Source organism: Leucoraja erinacea, chromosome 4 (genome assembly GCF_028641065.1).
Source record: "Leucoraja erinacea ecotype New England chromosome 4, Leri_hhj_1, whole genome shotgun sequence".
In the NCBI taxonomy this organism is placed as follows: Eukaryota; Metazoa; Chordata; class Chondrichthyes; order Rajiformes; family Rajidae; genus Leucoraja; species Leucoraja erinaceus.
This window is the reverse complement of record NC_073380.1, coordinates 53,543,482-53,561,300: the sequence shown is the minus strand read 5'-3', so window position 1 is coordinate 53,561,300 and position 17,819 is coordinate 53,543,482. Positions and strand designations below refer to the sequence as shown.

The following is a 17,819-nucleotide window of genomic DNA, read 5'->3' as shown; positions in this document are numbered from 1 at the left end:
ATGTTATCTAGAAGTGTTGCCTGACACACAAAGTTACTCCAGTGCTTTGTGTCCTTGCCACGAATTTAGGATCTTGCCTGTCACAAAACTGGTTCCGCAACAACCGGTTTCCAAAACCAAAGGGCGAAGATTTTAAACTTCAATAACACACAGTGCTGGAGTAACTCAGTGGGTCGGGCAGCATCTCTGGAAAGATGGGTAGGTGATGGGTCAGCTTCTTCCCAGCTGTCATCAAGCAACTGAACCATTTATCACCAACCTGGAGAGCAGTCCTGACCTCCCATCTACTCATTGGAGATCCTTGGACTATCTTTAATCGGACTTTACTGGATTTTATCTTGCGCTAAATGTTATCCCCTTTATCCTGTATCTGTACACTGTGGACGGCTCGATTGTAATCATGTGTAGTCTTTCCGCTGCCTGGGTAGCATGCAACAAAACAGCTTTTCCCTGTTCCTCAGTGCACGTGACATTAATAGTCTAAACTGAACTATGTTGTCCAGTTGGAAAGGGTGCAGCGAACATTTACAGGGATGTTGCCAGGACTCGAGGGCTTGAGCGGGCTGGGACACTATTCCATGGAGCGCATGAGGATGAGGGGTGATCTTATACGGATGTATAAAAACATGCAAGGAATAGATCGGGGAGACGCACAGAGTCTCTTGCCCAGAGTAGGGGAATCAAGAACCAGAGGACATAGATATACCGTGAAGGAATTTTATAGGAATCTGAGGAGTAACTTTTTCACACAGGGTTGTGGGTGTATGGAACGAGTTGCCACAGGGGGTAGTTGAGGCAGCGATTATCGCAACGTTTAAGAAACATTTATTCAGATACATGGATAGGATAGAGGGATATGGGTTAAACAGAGGCACGTGGGGCGAGTGTAGATGGGACAAGCTGGACTGTTTCCACGCTGTGTGACTCATAGACTCTACCACTGCACTATCTTTCAGGTCCAATGATGCACCAACAAGCACCTGTCTCTCAGTTCAATATGCCCCAGGGAGGGGCTCAACATTATCCCAACCAGCCACCAATGACCATGATGAGCCAAGTAAACCAGGCTAACCACATGTTGGGGCAAAGACAGATACCCCCCTACAGACCGGCTCAGCAAGGTGAGTCTCTGGCAACATGTCCCAGGTATAGTCACTGTGTACACACGTACTCTGCGACACGGTACAGTTGCCGCATTTCAGCTTCAGACACCCGGGTTTGATCCTCGAGGTCTGTGTGTTCTTCCCGGGACCACCTGGGTTTTCTCCAGGTGTTCCGGTTTCTTCCCACGCCAAAGTCGTAGACGTTTGTAGGTTAATTGGCTTTGATAAAATTGTAAATTGTCCCTAGTGTACAGGATAGTGCGAGTGTACGAGGTGATCGCTTGACTGCACACTCTGGTCATTCCCTCATCTCACCTCTACATCAGGCAGAAGATGTAAAAGCTTGAAAACGCGTACCACCAGATTCAGCAATAACTTCATCCCTGCCCCATTAGAATATGTGACCACGTGGGTTTTCTCTGGGAGCTCCGGTTTCCTCCCACATTCTGAAGACGGGCAGGTTTGTAGGTTAATTGGCTTCTGTAAATTGTCCCTGGTGTGTTGGGTAGAACTAGTGTGCGGGGTGATTGTTGGTCGGCAAGGACCTGGTGGGAGGAATGGCCTGTTTCTGCGCTGTATCTCTAAAGTCTAAAGGTACAATTTAACATGTTACCACTGTGTCTTCTGCTTATGAATTTCAGTGTTAATTGCTTGGAGGAAGAAAAGACAGTGTTGGAGTAACTCAGCGGATCAGGCATCATCTCTGGAGAATATGGATGAGTGACATTTCAGATTCTGTCCCTTTTCGGGCTCCGTCTGAAGAAGGGTCCCGACCCAAAACGTTACCCATCCGCTTTCTCCAGAGATGCTGCCTGAGTTACTCCTGCATTCGGTGTCTTTTTTTGTAAACCAGCACCTGCAGTTCCTTTGTTTCTCTACATGATTGAAGGTGAGGGGAAAGAACCTGAGGGGTGCTGTGAAACAATGGGGTCTGATTGCTGTGGGGAGGTTACACGGAAACATTTTATTTCCTAAGACGGCTTTTTTTCCCCCACTTATTAATTTCCAAAGTAACTTTTACGCTCTGAATGAATTTGCGTTAATGTAAATAGCGTTTTAATAGTAGGGAATAACGTTCCCTAATTCATTAATCATGTTATGTTCATGAATAGTGTTAATTAGCAGTTAAGGAAACATGAGTTTGAGCAATATTTTAATCGAACGTCTTCCTCTAAACTATTCAGGAGACAAATATAATGTCATTCTGTGAACTGCTGAAATGATTCCTTTATTTTGAACCAGGTATGTGTGTACACACTGAACATCTAATGATATATCGTTGCATCTGTGTGTGTAATAGATGAGTATATTGATCTTGTATATTAATTCTAAACAGCGTAGGCTGCACTTAACGTGAGACTGTTACTTTTTTTAGGTGCTCTTCAACAGTTTTCAGGTCAGGAGGAGTACTACAATGATCAGTTCAATCATGGGCAGGGTGCTCCAGAAAGCATGAACCAGCAGTATTATCCCGATGGTAATACATGCCTATCAATTTTTATTTTTGTTTTTCGTTGCTCCATTCTGTTGCATACATCAAACCTCTGTTTTTGGTCTGACCGCAGGCCGCCACTCGCTTATCGATTTTGGGGTCGCTGTCTAGGATAGGAACAAAGTTCTTGGCGAGGGGAGAATGTAGAACAGTGACTTTGGTATTTTCAATTTGCCTGGAATGAGGTGGCCTGTCTTTGCCACTGTTCAATGCTCCAATTCATAGAACATAGAACAGCGCAGCACAGAAACGGGTCATTCGGCCCACAATGTCTGTACCGAATATGATACTCTCAGGTTGAACTAATCTTCTCTGCCTGCACATCATTCATATCCCTCTATTCCCTGCACATCCATATACCCACCCAAAGGCCTCTTAAATACCACTATCGTATATCTGCCTCCATCACCACCCCTGGCAGCATATCCCAGACATAGACATATGGCGGCACGGTGGAGCAGCGGTGGAGGTGCTGCCTTAGCGCCAGAAACCCGGATTCGATCCTGACTACGGGTGCTGTCTGTACTGAGTTTGTACTTTTCTCCCCATGACTGCGTGGGTTTTCTCTGGGTGCTCCGGTTTCCTCCCACACTGCAAAGACGTACAATTTGCAGCATAATTGGCTTGTTAAAGTTGTGAACATTGTCCCTAGTGTTTAGGATAGTGTTGGTGTGCGGGTATCGCAGGTCGATGGGCCGAAGGCCCCGTTTCCTGGCTGTATCTCTGAACTAAAATTAAACGTGGAACAGGCCCTTCATCCCACAGTGTCTGTGTTAATCGTGACACCATGACCAACCGTTATCTGCCTGCACATAACCGATATCCCTTCATTTCATGTGCCCATTCAAAAGTCTCTTGCGCACCACTATTATACCTGCTTCAACCACCACCCCTGGCAGCGCGTTCCAGGCACTCACCACCCTCTGCGTTTATTTAACTTGACCTCCCCTGGCTTTAAACTTTGCGTCTCACTTCAGGCATGCCCTCACCACCATCTCGCGGTTTTATATTTCAAAAAAAGAGAAAACAATCCAATTTGTCAATTCTCTAAAGGGTACACGAAACGTCTTCTGTTTATCTTACTGCCTGACCCGCTGAGTTACTCACCTTGTGTCTTCTTTGTAGTGGTGTCTGGTGCCTTCTGTATCTATCCTTCTTGTACTCCCTATCTATGACTCATAATTGTATCTGGTCCATTCCAAGTCCGACCAACCTCTCTGTAGCTAATGCCCTCTAATCTAGACTTTATGCTGGTAAACCTCTTCTGCGACCTCTCCAAAGCCTCCACATCCTTCCTGCAATGGGGCGACCAGAACTGCACGCAATACTCCAAATGCAGCCTAATCAAAGTCCTATGGAGCTGCATCATGAGTTCCTGACGTACTCCAGGCCCTGACCGATGAACTACTAAGTACTTAGATGGGGTCTTCCTGGGTTGTGTGGAAGGGTGACGTGTCTATGACTTGTGGATTCTCACTGTCTGATTAACTCATGGGCTTTCATTGCAACAAGCCCCATGGTCTTAACATCACTTCCTTTCCCCCTCGTTCATAAGTTCTAGGAGCAGAATTAGGGCCATTCAGCCCATCAAGTCTACTCCGTCATTCACTCATGGCTAATCTACCTTTCCCTCTCAACCCCATGCTCCTGCCCTCTCCTTATAACCTCTGACACCCGTACTAATCAACAATCTGTAAATCTCCACCTTGGAAAATATTCATCGATGGGGTCCACAGTCGTCTGTGGCAATGAATTCTATAGATTCAACGCCCTTTGGTGAAATAAATTTCCCCCATCTCCTTTCTAAGAAGACCCCAATAGACCTCCTTGTCTTCATAACACCCCCGCGAATAATCAAAAGAAAAATTCAACAGGGAACGATTGGAAAAACACAGCCATATGTATTTTCCAATTGGAGACAAAGAACTGCAGGTGCTGGTTTGTCAAAAACCTCAGCGGGTCAGGACTCTTCTTCAGACTGATCGTGGGGGGTTGGGGGGAAGGAGCGAGAAGATGGTTGGAAAGGAAGTAGGGGCGGGATAAAGCCTGGCAAGTGATGGGTGGAATGGATAGGTCAAAAGAAGGTTCCCGACCCGAAACTACACCCATTCCTTCTCCAGTGATGTTGTCTGACCCGTTGAGTTACTCCAGCATTTTGTGTCTATCTTTGGTGTAAACCATCATCTGCAGTTCCTTCCTGCACAAGTGATAGGTGATGCAGGTGAGAGGGGTTTAATAGGCAGGCAGCTGCCTTTTCTGGTGTTAAATGATCTCTCTTCTTGGGAGAACTGGGTTTGATCCTGACCGGAGTCCAGGCCAACCATCGATCACCCGTTCACACTAGTTCAAAGTTATCCCACTTTCTCATCCACTCCCTGCACACTGGGGCCAATTAACCCACAACCCCGCACATCTTTGGGATGCGGGAGGAAACCGGTGCACTGAAGGAAACCCACGCGATGACAGGGAGAAGGTGCAAAGTCTGCACAAACAGCACCCCAAGTCTCTGGCTCTAGTGTGAACGGGTGATCGATGGTCGGCGTGGACTCAATGGGCTGAAGGGTCTGTTCTGTTAATCAATTCAATTCAATTGGAATTCAGGGCTTTTGGGAACTGGTACCGAAGAGGAAATGATACATGGGGCAGATCAGCTTTGATTGTATTGAATGGCGAAGCAGTCTTGAAGGGCCAAATGGACTTCAAGAAAGGAATCGTAGGGGTCGAAATCCACAACTCGGTGAAAGTGGCAACAGAGTTAGAGTGGTAAAGGTGGCGTATAGTATACTTGGGGTAGACACAGTGCTGGGGTAGCTCTAGGCAGCATCTCTGGAGAGGGAATAGGTGACTTTCAGGTCGGATAGGCAGTGAGGCTGAAGAAGTGTTCTGGCTTATTCCTTTTTCTCCAATCACCTATTCATTCTCTCCAGAAATGCTTCCTGGCCCGCAGAGTTCCTCCAGCACTTTGTGCCTATGTTGGCTGTAAACCGGCATCTACAGTTCCTATGGTATATGGTATACCTGTCTTCACCGTGTCATGATGCATCTTTACAGACCGCATTTGGGGTATTGTGTGCAGTTCTGGCTGCCCCATTACAGGAAGGATGTGGAGGCTTTGGAAAGGGTGCAGAAGAATGTTTTGTGGGGTAGAGGGTGGATTAAGGGAGAACTCTCCCAAGTGGGAGATTGAGCAGTGGAGCTGCTTGGATGAGTGGGTGTGAGCTCTAAAGAGGTTATGCAAAACGTGATTGATTTCTCTGGAGCATTGGAGTTTGAGGAGAGACCTGATAGAAGTGTATCAAATGATGTGAGGGGTAGATGGTGTAGACAGTCACAACCTTTTACCCAGTGTGGAAATGTTAAAGACGCGAAGGAATAGCTCTAATGTGAAAGGGGTCAAATCTTAAAGGAAAAGCAGATGCAATAGTGGCGTTTAATAGCCGAAGGGCCTGTTTCTGTGCTGTACTGTTCTATGGTAAAGCGGCCTTATAAATGCAAGTTGGTGTTGCTGTACTCTTTCCTCCCTCATTGGCTTTAGTCACACAGTGTGGAAGCAGGCCCTTCGGCCCAACGCCCACACTGACCAACATGTTGCATCTATACTAGTCCCACTGCGAGTGTTTCTTAAATTGCAATAGTTCCTGCCTCAACTACCTCCTCTGACAGCTCGTTCCATACACCCGCCATGGTTTCTGTGAAAAGGTTACCCCTCGTGTTCCTATTAAATCTTTCCTGCTCACCTTCAACCTATGCCCTCTAATTCTTGATTTCCCCTTCTCTGGGCAAGAGACTCTGTGGGGTTTACCCGATCTATTCCTCTCATGATTTTGTACACCTCTATAAAATCACCCCTCATTCTCCAAGGAATAGAGTCCCAGCCTGCTCATCCTCTCCATATAGCTTAGACCCTCGAGTCCCGGCAACATCCTCGTAAATCTTCTCTGCCCCCTTTCCAGCATGACAACATCTTTCCTATAACAAGGCGCCCTGAACTGAAGACACTGTACATCCATCTGAGGTGTAACGATGGCGTCAGTGCAGCTTGTTTTTCAGCAGGCAGTCTCTCCTCTTGTCTTTCACTTGGCCTTTTCCCCACTTGGCTCCACTCCACGTAAGTCACGGCTGTTTGCTGCATTGTTAATGCCTCGTGGGGGGGGAGGAGGGGAAGGTCAATCGTAACTCGCTATACTCTGTCGGAGTGACTCATACTGGACGGTTTGGCTAAAATTAGACAAGCAGTCGGTAACAAAACAGGAAGCCACTAACTTGTGGACTCCTACATATCAGCGAGACCAAACGCAGACTGGGTGATTGTTTCACTCAACACCTTTGCTCAGTCTGCCTGGGCCTACGTGATCTCCCGGTTGCCAAACACTTTAAATCCCCCTCCTATTCCCACACTGGCCTTTCTGTCCTGGGCCACAGCCAACAATGGACCATTGTGGGCTCCACCTTTCCTTGATTGTTGTTACTTTTTGCATTTATTTCATTCATTTGTTCTATATTTCTATATCACTGTGTATATCTCTCGTTCCCTTTTCCCCAGACTCAGTCTGCAGAAGGGTTTTGACCCAAAACGTCACCTATTCCTTTTCTCCAGAGATGTTGCCTGACCCACTGAGTTACTCCAGCTTTCTTGCCATTAACAAGATCTCGGACTGATCGCTGCCAATACAGGGTGCACATGCATTGCTGATTGCAGTGTATCAGTGATGTTATTCATATTGGTGTTGGTTTTTTATTGTCATGTGTGCAGGTCCACCACCGATTTTCCGGCACCCTCGGTTCCCGAGCCTTGTTGTATTATCCGCTTTGCTGGACCATCAGAGGCCACTGCCTCAGAGGGCAGTCCAACGGTACCAACACGGTCTGCCTAGGCCCCTAGGGGCCTGAGATATCGGCCCGCATAAGTTGGCTGCGGAAGGCCGCAATGGGAACGGATCTGCCGACTCTGGGTCGGAGTTCCAGAGCCCCGACCGCAGGGGACAAAATCAATCCGCAGATCGTCGTGAAAATCCCGATAAGGTCGGGATCGGCCACCTCACCAAATTTTCAAGGGCACTTCCAGGGGAGGAATTTCAATTGCGCTCGTGATTTTTTTTATTTTTTTTTCCCCGGATTAAAGGAGGTGTCGGACCAGCAGTTGCCGGAAAATCAGTGGTGGACCTGTACCAAGATACAGAGTTACACACCAGTTGCACCACCGTGCCGCCTTTGAGGTGCCTGTTATGATTGACAGCAATTTGTCCTGTTCAATACTCATAGCCCAAGCTCGGGTAAATGAGTGACATATTCGTTTTTAACTTCATGCACAGTGGCACAGCTGGTAGAGCCGCTGCCTGGCAGCACCGGTGACCCAGGTTCGATCCTGACCTCTGGTGCTGTCTGTGTGCGTGCATGTGGAGTTTGTCCGTTGTCCCGGCAACCGCATGTGGTATCTCCCGGTGCTCCAGTTTCCTCCAACATCTAGATTTAATAGGTACCCAAGGGCAAACGTTTTCAGACGGAGCATGGTGTGTACATGGACCGAGCTGCGAGAGGGGGTATTTTGTGGCAGGTACGAAAACAACATTTTAAAAGATAGGTTCCTGGATAGGAAAGGTTTGGAGGAATATGGTCCAAATGCGGGCAGGTGGGACTAGCGTAGATGGGACATATTGGTTATCGTGGACAAGTTGGGCTGTTTTTGTGCTGTGTGGCTGATTTACAGCGCTGGAGAACCAGGTGATCCTGACTTTGGGTGCTGTCTGTGCGAAGTTTGCATGGTCTCAGTGTGACCTTGGGGGTTTCCTCATACATCCCAAAGACGTGCAGGTTTGTAGGCTAATTGGCCTCTATAGATAGACAATAGGTGCAGGAGTAGGCTAGTATGAACTGGTGATCGATGGTCAGCATAGACTTGGTGGGTGACAGGCCTGTTTCTATGCTGTATCTTTACATTAATCAATAAACTTGGATGGGGGAGTAAGACGCATTCATCTAGCACCTTTCACCTCTATTTCAAACATCCAAAAGACCCTTGCAGCAAATGATGTTGGAATTTATAAAACGTGGCAACCTATTTTTGCATCGTGATATATTATTAGTATTGGTTCATTATTAATGATTTGGACGAGGGAATTGAATGCAACATCTCCAAGTTTGCGGATGACATGAAGCTGGGGGGCAGTGTTTAGCTGTGAGGAGAATGCTAGGAGGCTGCAAGATGAATTGGATAGGCTGGGCAAATGCATGGCAGATGCAGTATAATGTGGGTAAATGTGAGGTTATCCACTTTGGTGGCAAAAACAGGAAAGTAGACTATTATCTGAATAGTGGCCGATTGGGAAAGGGGGAGATGCAACGAGACCTGGGTGTCAAGGTACACCAGTCATTGAAAGTAGGCATGCAGGTGCAGCAGGCAGTGAAGAAAGCGAATGGTATGTCAGCATTCATAGCAAAAGGATTTGAGTATAGGAGCAGGGAGGTTCTACTGCAGTTGTACAGGGTCCTGGTGAGATCACACCTGGAGTATTGCGTACAGTTTTGGTCTCCTAATCTGAGGAAGGACATTCTTGCCATAGAGGGAGTACAGAGAAGATTCACCAGACTGATTCCTGGAATGTCAGGACTTTCATATGAAGAAAGACTGGATAGACTTGGCTTGTACTCGCTAGAATGTAGAAGATTGAGGGGGGTGGGAGGGATCTTATAGAAACGTACAAAATTCTTAAGGGGTTGGACAGGCTAGATGCAGGAAGATTGTTCCCGATGTTGGAGAAGTCCAGAACAAGGGGTCACAGTTTAAGGATAAAGGGGAAATCTTTTAGGACTGAGATGAGAAAAACATTTTTTACACAGAGAGTGGTGAATCTCTGGAATTCTCTGCCACAGAATGTAGTTGAGGCCAGTTCATTGGCTATATTTAAGAGGGTGTTAGATGTGGCCCTTGTGGCTAAAGGGATCAGGGGGGTATGGAGAGAAGGCAGGTACAGGATACTGAGTTGGATGATCAGCCATGATCATATTGAATGGCGGTGCAGGCTCGAAGGGCCGAATGGCCTACTCCTGCACCTATTTTCTATGTTTCTATTATACAAGCACCGAGATATAATTTTAAAATAAAAAAAACTTTTAAGCATGCTATCCTGTCAATCATACTCTGCACAGGTACAATCCAGCCATACACAGATCGCAAAGGAATACCAGCTGCACAAGACCTCGAGCGGTACAGTGACGCAGCGGTAGAGTTGATGCCTCACAGCACCAGAGACCCAGGTTCAATCCTGACCTCGGTTGCTGTTTGTGGAGTCTGTACGTTCTCCCTGTTACCGCGTGGGTTTTCTCCAGGTGCTCCGGCTTCCTCCTACACTCCAAAGACGTACATGTTTGCAGGTTAATTGGCTTCGGTAAAATGGAAAATTGTCCATAATATGTAGCATAGTGCTAGTGTGCGGGGAATGGCTGGTGGGCGCGGGCGGGCTCACTGGACTGAAGGGCCTGTTCCCACCTTGTATCTCGAAGCTAAACTATGTGCAAGGCAAGATTATTTGTTTGAGTGGTAGATGCCCGGTGGTGGTGGAAATGGATACGATAGCGACGTTTACAAGGCTTGGACAGTCTAACGTCTAAAGAATGGACAGTCATACATCGTGGAAGCAGTCCCTTCACCCAACTTACCCACACGGACCAACATGTCCCATCTACACTAGAACCAACTGTCTGCGTTTGGCCCATATCCCTCTAAACTTGTTCTATCCAACCTGTATCTGTCTAATTGTTTCTTAAACGTTGCGATAGTCCCTGCCTCTACCACCTCCACTGAGGGCTTGTTCCATATACCCACCACCCTTTGTGTGGAGAAAGTCACCCGTCCGATTCCTATACAAATTATCCCCTCACTTTAAACCTATGTCTTCTGGTTCTCTATTCCCCCCACTCTGGGCAAGAGACTTATTGTGTCAACCTGACCTATTCCCCTAATGATTTTGTACACCTCCAGAAGATCATCCCTCACTCTCCTGCGCTCCAGGGAATAGAGTCCCAACCTGCTTAACCTCTCCCTATAGTCCCTCTAGTTCCGGCAATGTCCTCTTAAATCCTCTCTGCACCCTTTCCAGCGTTATGACGTCTTTCCTATAAACTTAAAAATAACTTCATCTTCAACCAATGTCCTCTTCCTACTCTGAGTAAGAGACTCTGTGTGTCTACCCTATCTATTCCTCTCATGATTTTGCTTGTTATAATGTTTAGAAAGGTTATCGGGAAAAGAAGGGCTGGCTGAATTTTTTAATATCGTAGGTTTTATTCTTCCAGATCTTCTTTTGAAATATTGATAGGCTTGTAGACGCAAGGCTGTTAACTCTCTTCCTGTTTGATGTAGGGGCTAGTGACTACAATTATCATCACCCTCCATTTCCTGGACAGGCCTTTGCCAATCCTTGCGAGGATTCCTCCCAACATTACTACAGCGGAGGTATATAAATGTGTATACCTTCACATATTGCGTACACACTGTGTCCCCTAAAACACTTAATCAAACCTCACCCTCCCTCCTCGCCCCTCAACAGCTCTCGTAGAACCTTAGCTGCTCATTCATCCAAGGACGATGTTGCCTCGGAATTAATTCCTTTACCAATGCTCATAACCGGATTAGTTTTAACATTTCTAACTTGACCATTGCTTTGACACCCCAAGTACATATTTGTTGCTTGTAGTACAAGACCATTAAAAAAGATTAATACCCACAAAGGCTTTAAATCAGTCACTCACTCGTGGAAGCTTGCTAGCTTTATTTTGTTCGGCTAGTATGTGCTATGTAGCTTTAAAAAAATAATGATTTAATATTGTCAGTTTTTTTTTCTCCCCCTTGTGCTAAATGTCTGTTTAAAGCTTGGTTGCAGCTTTCAGTTTTTCAGTTGCTGAAACTGCGGAGCTGTAAATATATAGATCCTGCTTGACTGCAGTTTTGTGTGGCCTCTTCTTGGTTTGGTTTTGAAAGTTTTCTTGTTTCCTGACCCATCTCTCTTTCGCTCCTTTTTCTTTCCCTGCTTCGTCCAGCGCTCTTATTTCTCCCGTTTCTCTCCCCCCGCCCCACCCCCCCCACCTACTCCCACACAGCTTTCACTTCCTGTGGAGGCTTTAGAGAGGCTGTTGAGGATGCTGCCTGGATTTGAGGGTAGATGGGGGGAGAACTGTCCAAAGTGGATTAACCTGGAGGAGATTATGCAGTGGAGCTACCTGGATTAGTGGGTATTAGTTATAAAGAGACGTTTGACCAAGGTGGACAAAAGATGCTGGAGAAACTCAGCGGGTAAGGCAGCATCTATGGAGAGAAGGAATTGGTGGCAGAGGGTGTTGCCTTGCACGCTGAGTTTCTCCAGAAATTTTTGCCTAACTTTGATTTTACCAGCATCTGCAGGTCTTTCTTAAACATTGGACCTAGGGATTGATTTCTCTGAAGTATCGGAGATGGACGGGAGATCTGATCGAAGTATATAATGAGTTGGGCATGAGGGACAGAGATGAGATTGGAGAATGCTATTAAGCAAGGGCAGTTCGAAATCAGGAGGGACGAGGTGAAGGGCATTAAGGTGCATCAATCCCAAGAGCCTGATGAGATGTATCTCAGGTTATTGAGAGACGCAAGAAAGGAGTTTGCCGGAGCTTTGACAAGATGTGGGCATCTTCTCTACCCACAGATGAGGTCCCGGAGAACTGGAGAGCGGCTAATGCTGTTCCTTTATATAAGAAGAGAAGTGGATAGAATCCAGGGAATTGTAGGTCGGTGAGTTCCATGTCAATGGTAGGGAAGCTATGGGAGGATTAGTTGGGATAGGATTTACATACATTGTTCGGTGAAGGGCCAGTTTCTGCACTGTGGTTTTCTATGTTGAGTGGACCAGAGAGGAAGGATATCTAAGTTTGCAATAGGATCAAGATTGGTTGGGAAGGTGGGTCAAGGAATGGCAAATGGAATTTAGGTCTGGTACGAGTGTGAGGTATTGCATTTTGGTGTGTCAACCCAGGGCAGGACTTGCACAGTGGGTGGCTGAGCCCTGGAGAGTGTTGCAAAAACAAGAGGGGTGCACAGTTCCCTGACACTGGCGAGTTGAGGACAGGATGATGAAGAAGGCCTTTGGCATGCTTGGAAGAGTACAAAGGTTGGCACATCATGGACATTCATTTCTACATCTTTAGTCAGTGGGTGGTGAATTCATTGCCTATTTTTTGAAGAAACATTTAGACAGGTATGGAACAGATCTAGAGAAGTCTAGAGATTGTAGATGGGGCATCTTGGTCGGCATGGGCAAGTTAGGCCGAAGGCTTTATTTCTGTGCTATATAACTATGACTCTATACCTCTGACTCTGTATCCCTACCCACTTCCATTCCTCCCATCCCCATCGCGAGAGGTCCATGTCCCACTGCTTCCGTCATGATGCCCGCCGGATGTTAACAACGCCGCCCGTCTCTCTTGCAGGCAACCCACAGTACGGGCAGCAGCAGGAGGCCTACCAGCAAGGACCCTCCCAGCAGCAGGGCTACCTGGCGCAGCAGTACACGGCCCAGCAGGGCTACCCCCCTCAACAGCAGGGCTACGGTGAGTAGTCTGTCAGTCTCAGGAGCAGACTCGGGCCATTCGGCCCATCGCATCCCAAAGACTTGCAGGTTTGCAGGATAATTGGCCCTCTGTAAATTGCCCCCAGTGTGTTGGGAGTTGATGGGATAGAACTAGTGTGAACGCATGATCGATGGTCGGCATGGACTTGGTGGGCCGAAGGGCCTGTTTCCGTGCTGCCTGACCCTCTGAGTTACTCCAGCACTGCTTCCTTTTGCTGTTCCTCCAGTTTGATCAAAGTTCCAGATTTCATCAGACACCACAGCTTCAAAGCTCCACGACATTGATAAGTTCATAATTAATAGCAGCAGAAATAGGCCATTTGACCGAACAATTCTATTCCACCATGTGGAATTCTCTGCCTCAGAGGGTGGTGGAGGCAGGTTCTTTGGATGCTTTCAAGAGAGAGCTAGACAGGGCTTAAAAATAGCGGAGTCAGGGGATATGGGGAGAAGGCAGGAACGGGGTACTGATTGGGGATGATCAGCCGTGATCACATTGAATGGCGGTGTTGGCTCGAAGGGCCGAATGACCTAAACCTGCACCTATTATCTATTCAATCATGGCTGATCTATCTTCAGCTCTCAACCCCATTCTCCTGCCATCTCCCCGTAACCTTTGACACTGTTTACTAATCAAGAACCTGGCAATCTCCACCTTAAGTTATATTTCCGTGTGTTGTGCGAGTCCATGTGCTAGTGAAGCTGCTCAAGCAAGATCTCTATTGTACCTGTACCTCACCGAACTTGTGCCTTCAGCAAGAAACTCCAATTGTCTTGATTGTCCATACCACGTTGCCTCTTTTCTGAGAACACAATTAAAAAGCTTGAAAGCGAGCACCACCAGGCTCAGGAACAGCTTCTTCCCCTCTGCTATCAGGCTACTGAATGGTCCTTCCGTAAGTTAGGGTACTGTCATTCATCATCGTTGGAAACATTAGCGACACAGTGGTGCTGGTGCCCAACGGGAACAGTGACACACCACACATCTCTGTCCTGCGGACTTCCGCCACTGCAAGTATAGCATTTTGATGCATGCACTTTGTCATCATTCCTTACAATGCTATGTACGACCGTGATCACAACTTTTACTGAAGTGTGGATGGCTGTTGGCTCGCTAGGAGCTCATCCGCCCTTTGACAGGTCTAGTTTTTGGTCCTGCTGGGGGTCCACAGCCCCCTCCTCACCTGGCAAACCAGGCGGGGGAGACGGTTTAGTCGCCGACTATCTGACCATGGAGCAGGTAGCACGGGATTACATGGTACCCGTGGCAGGGGGAACTCCCCCCGACCTGAATCTGCTTCCGATTCACATCTGACTTGGCCTTCATGGCCATATGTGGCAATGAATTGCATAGATTCACCGCCCTCTGGCTGAAGAAATTCTTCCTCATCTCCTTTCTGGACATTAAATCTTGTGTCTGGAACTGAAGTGCCGCAATGCTGAGAACTATATTCTGCACTCTGTATCGTCCCCTTTTGTGTTATCTGTTATACCCTTCTCCCCTTCCCCCTCCCCACCTGCATTCATTTCTCCTGCTTCTCAAATCGCAACTATTCAATTTTCTTGTCCTCTTTGTTGGTGGAGGAGGGGGGAGGGGGGAAGGATCAAAGGAAGGGTTGGCGGTGTTCACCAAAAATTGGAAAATTCAACATTCATACTGTTGGGTAGTAAACTACCCAAGCAGAATGTGAGGCGCTGTTCCTCCAGTTTGCATGTGGACTCACTGGCAATGGAGCAGGCCCAGGGCAGAAAGGTCAGTGTGGGAATGGGAAGAGGAGTTAAAATGATTAGCAACTAGGACTTGGTGGGTCAAGCGCAAGTGTTCGGGGAAATGGTCGCCGGGTCTCGTCAGCAGCACCGTGGATAGGTTTGGAGGAGGTGCACATGAACGTCTGTGCCATCCGAACGGGCAGATGGGCGGCAAAGTGGCACTTACAGCGCCAGGGACCGGGTTCGATCCTCACCGCGGGTACGTTCTGTATGGAGTTTGCACGTTCTCCCTGTAACCGCGTGGGTTTTCTCACGCCTGCGCCAATATCTCCAAAGGTTACAAATGGGGTGCATGGATGGAGATGAGATGAGGTGGGGGGGAGGGGGGTGCTGGGACTGCGCTGTTCTGCAGTGTGTTTGACGTTATGTTCTGTTGCCAGGTGCTTCACAAGGTGCCCCAGGTCAGTACAGCAGCTACCCGCAGGGGCAGCAGTACGGAGGATACAGACCACCTCAACCAGGCCCCCCTCAACAGCAGCAGCGACCCTATGGCTATGAACAGGTATGGGATGTGTACTCTGTCAATACAAACCTGTAGTGGCAGACCAAGGGCAACACCTTGCAATGGTGCTCACTCGGGGCAAGATACCAGGTGGACCTCTGGAGTTGGTCTGATTCAAAAGACTTGCTATAAAAAAATAACACTCTCTTGACTTCATAAGTTCTCCGAGCAGAATTAGGCCATTCGACCCATCGAGTCTACTCCGCCATTCATTCGTGGCTGATGTATCTTTCACTCCCAACCCCATTCTCCTGCCTTCTCCCCATAACCTCTAGTCAGAGGTTTTGGCTTTAGTCAATCGGATTGGCTCGTGACAGGTGGAGCAGGGTGGAAATAAGCACCAAATATTACATTCTATTAAAGTTCTATTTTAATCCCCCTCTTGATTTTGTGCACCTATTTGGTCTGTTTTAGAACATATAACAGTACAGCACAGGAATGGGCCATTCCTTCCACAATATCTGTGCCGAACATGATGCCAAGATAATCTCTTACCTGCCTGTACATGATCCATATCCCTCCATTCCCTGCATAACTATGTGCCTATCCAAAAGCCTCGTAAATGCCACTATCGTATCTGCCTCCACCACCACCACCCTGGCAAACGCATTCCAGGCACCCATCACTGTGTGTGTGTGTGTGTGTGTGGTGTGGTGTTTAAAAAAAATAAAAACCTTCCCTTGCACACCTCCTTTAAACATTTCCCTTCTCACCTTGAAGCTATGCCCTCTAGTATTTGTATTTTCCATCCTGAGGAAAAGGTTCTGACTGTCTACCCTATCTCTGCCTCTGATAATTTCATATCGGTTTCCCCTCAACCTTTAGCATTCCAGAGAAAACAATCCAAGTCTGTCTAACCTCTCCTTGTAGCTGAAACCCACAAGCCTTGGATAGAGTAGATGTTGAAAGGACGTTTCCACCAGGGGTGGAGTCTAGGACCAGAGGGCACACTCAGAATAAAAGGACGTTCCTTTAGAAAGGTGATGAGTAGGAATTTCTTTAGTCGGAGGGTGGTGAATCTGTGGAAATAATTGTCACAGACGGCTGTGGAGGCCTATGGTGGAGATTGACAGATTCGTGATTAGTAAGGAGGTTATGGGGCGAAGGCAGGAGAATCGGGTTGCGAGGGAAAGATAGATCAGCCACGATTGAGCACGGAGTAGTCTTGATGGGCTGAATGGGCTAATTCTGCTTAAAGAGCGTATGAAGGTCAATCCAGGCAGCATTCTGGTATGGGCGCTCTGTCTAATTCAAGGGTGGTTTTTCATCTCCTCAGAACATGCAATGAAGCTGCCACGGTGACCGGGCAGGGATTTTTACGAAGATCTCGGCTCCAGTTGGTGTCCACCAGTCAAAGACAACTCTACAATCAAACGTTTCCAACATGTTTCGGAGAGGGTGAGGAAGATCGGGTGGGTGGCCTGTTGGTCTCGGGAGGAAAAGAAGCTTTGGTTGTCTCTCCCCCCTGGCCAGTGAGTGAACTAGAATAACTGGAGGTACCAACGCCTTGCTTGCTCCCTCTACCTTGGGGATGTTCCTGGAGATGGTTATCCAATCTTCCTCGTCACTGTGCAGTCTAGCCTCGCACCATTACTCAGTTCCAATAACGTCTCGGATAATGTTGAGTAAAGTAGGCCGCCTTGCGTTTGTTGGAAGACCAGATCTCCCGCAAAGGAGGTTGTCCTATCCGTCTTCGGGGCTGCCTGACCAGGTCTCACCTCCGAGGGACAGTACCACCTTCTCCTGCCCTTCCACCCACTCCGTGTACCAGGCTCCACGCTCTTCCCATCATGCTTCTCCCTCCTCCGTATATCCGCACCGAGATCCTGTCCAAGAAGCCCACACACTGAAGAATCACCGGCTGGAGATGTCGACCTGGACAGAGAAGACGATCTCAAAAGCTTTGGTTCCAAGCAAAAGTGATTGAGATTTCACTAAGTATTATTGGCAAAAGCAATCAACGGTCATTTTCTTAATCAAACCGAGTGTCTCCAATACCCGAAGGGGAAATGTCCTCGGCTTTATTTATATCAAATGTTTTTTTTAAACAGTGTTGCTCAAAACCCCTTGTTCCTCGCACTTTTGGGGGGGGGGGGGGGAGGGGGGGGGGGGCGTTACTTTTTTTAGATAGAGATTTTGTTTAATGCATCATGAGACCTTAAGAGGGGGGGTGGGGGTCAGTGTTGTTGCCATTTCAAGGACTTGCCCCGTTCTCACTACCGTTGACGCCTGATTTCAGAGTATCTCTGGGACTCGTGTTCATTGGCCATCTGTTTGCCCTGCTAACCTCCACACAGAGTTTGCGCACTGTCCATCAGCTCGCCATCTGAAACCAGGAACTGCAGATGCTGGTT

General features: G+C 47.6%; 1 protein-coding gene across 4 annotated transcripts in view; it reads left to right on the top strand.

Annotated features, from left to right (window-relative positions):
• ss18 (SS18 subunit of BAF chromatin remodeling complex) overlaps positions 1-17,403 on the top strand; it is a 33,737-nt gene extending 16,334 nt beyond the window's left edge. For 2 of the 4 annotated variants that reach the window (XM_055634291.1, XM_055634289.1), the window contains 5 exons: positions 957-1,121; positions 2,479-2,580; positions 13,054-13,173; positions 15,344-15,465; positions 16,742-17,403. In XM_055634291.1, coding sequence (XP_055490266.1) covers positions 957-1,121; positions 2,479-2,580; positions 13,054-13,173; positions 15,344-15,465; positions 16,742-16,753 — 521 coding nt within the window. In that variant the 3' untranslated portion in view covers positions 16,754-17,403. Of the gene's footprint in view, positions 1-956; positions 1,122-2,478; positions 2,581-10,954; positions 11,048-13,053; positions 13,174-15,343; positions 15,466-16,741 lie in introns of all 4 variants that reach the window. The other 2 variants (XM_055634292.1, XM_055634290.1) reach the window with 2 other exon arrangements.
• The last annotated feature ends 416 nt before the right edge of the window (positions 17,404-17,819 follow it).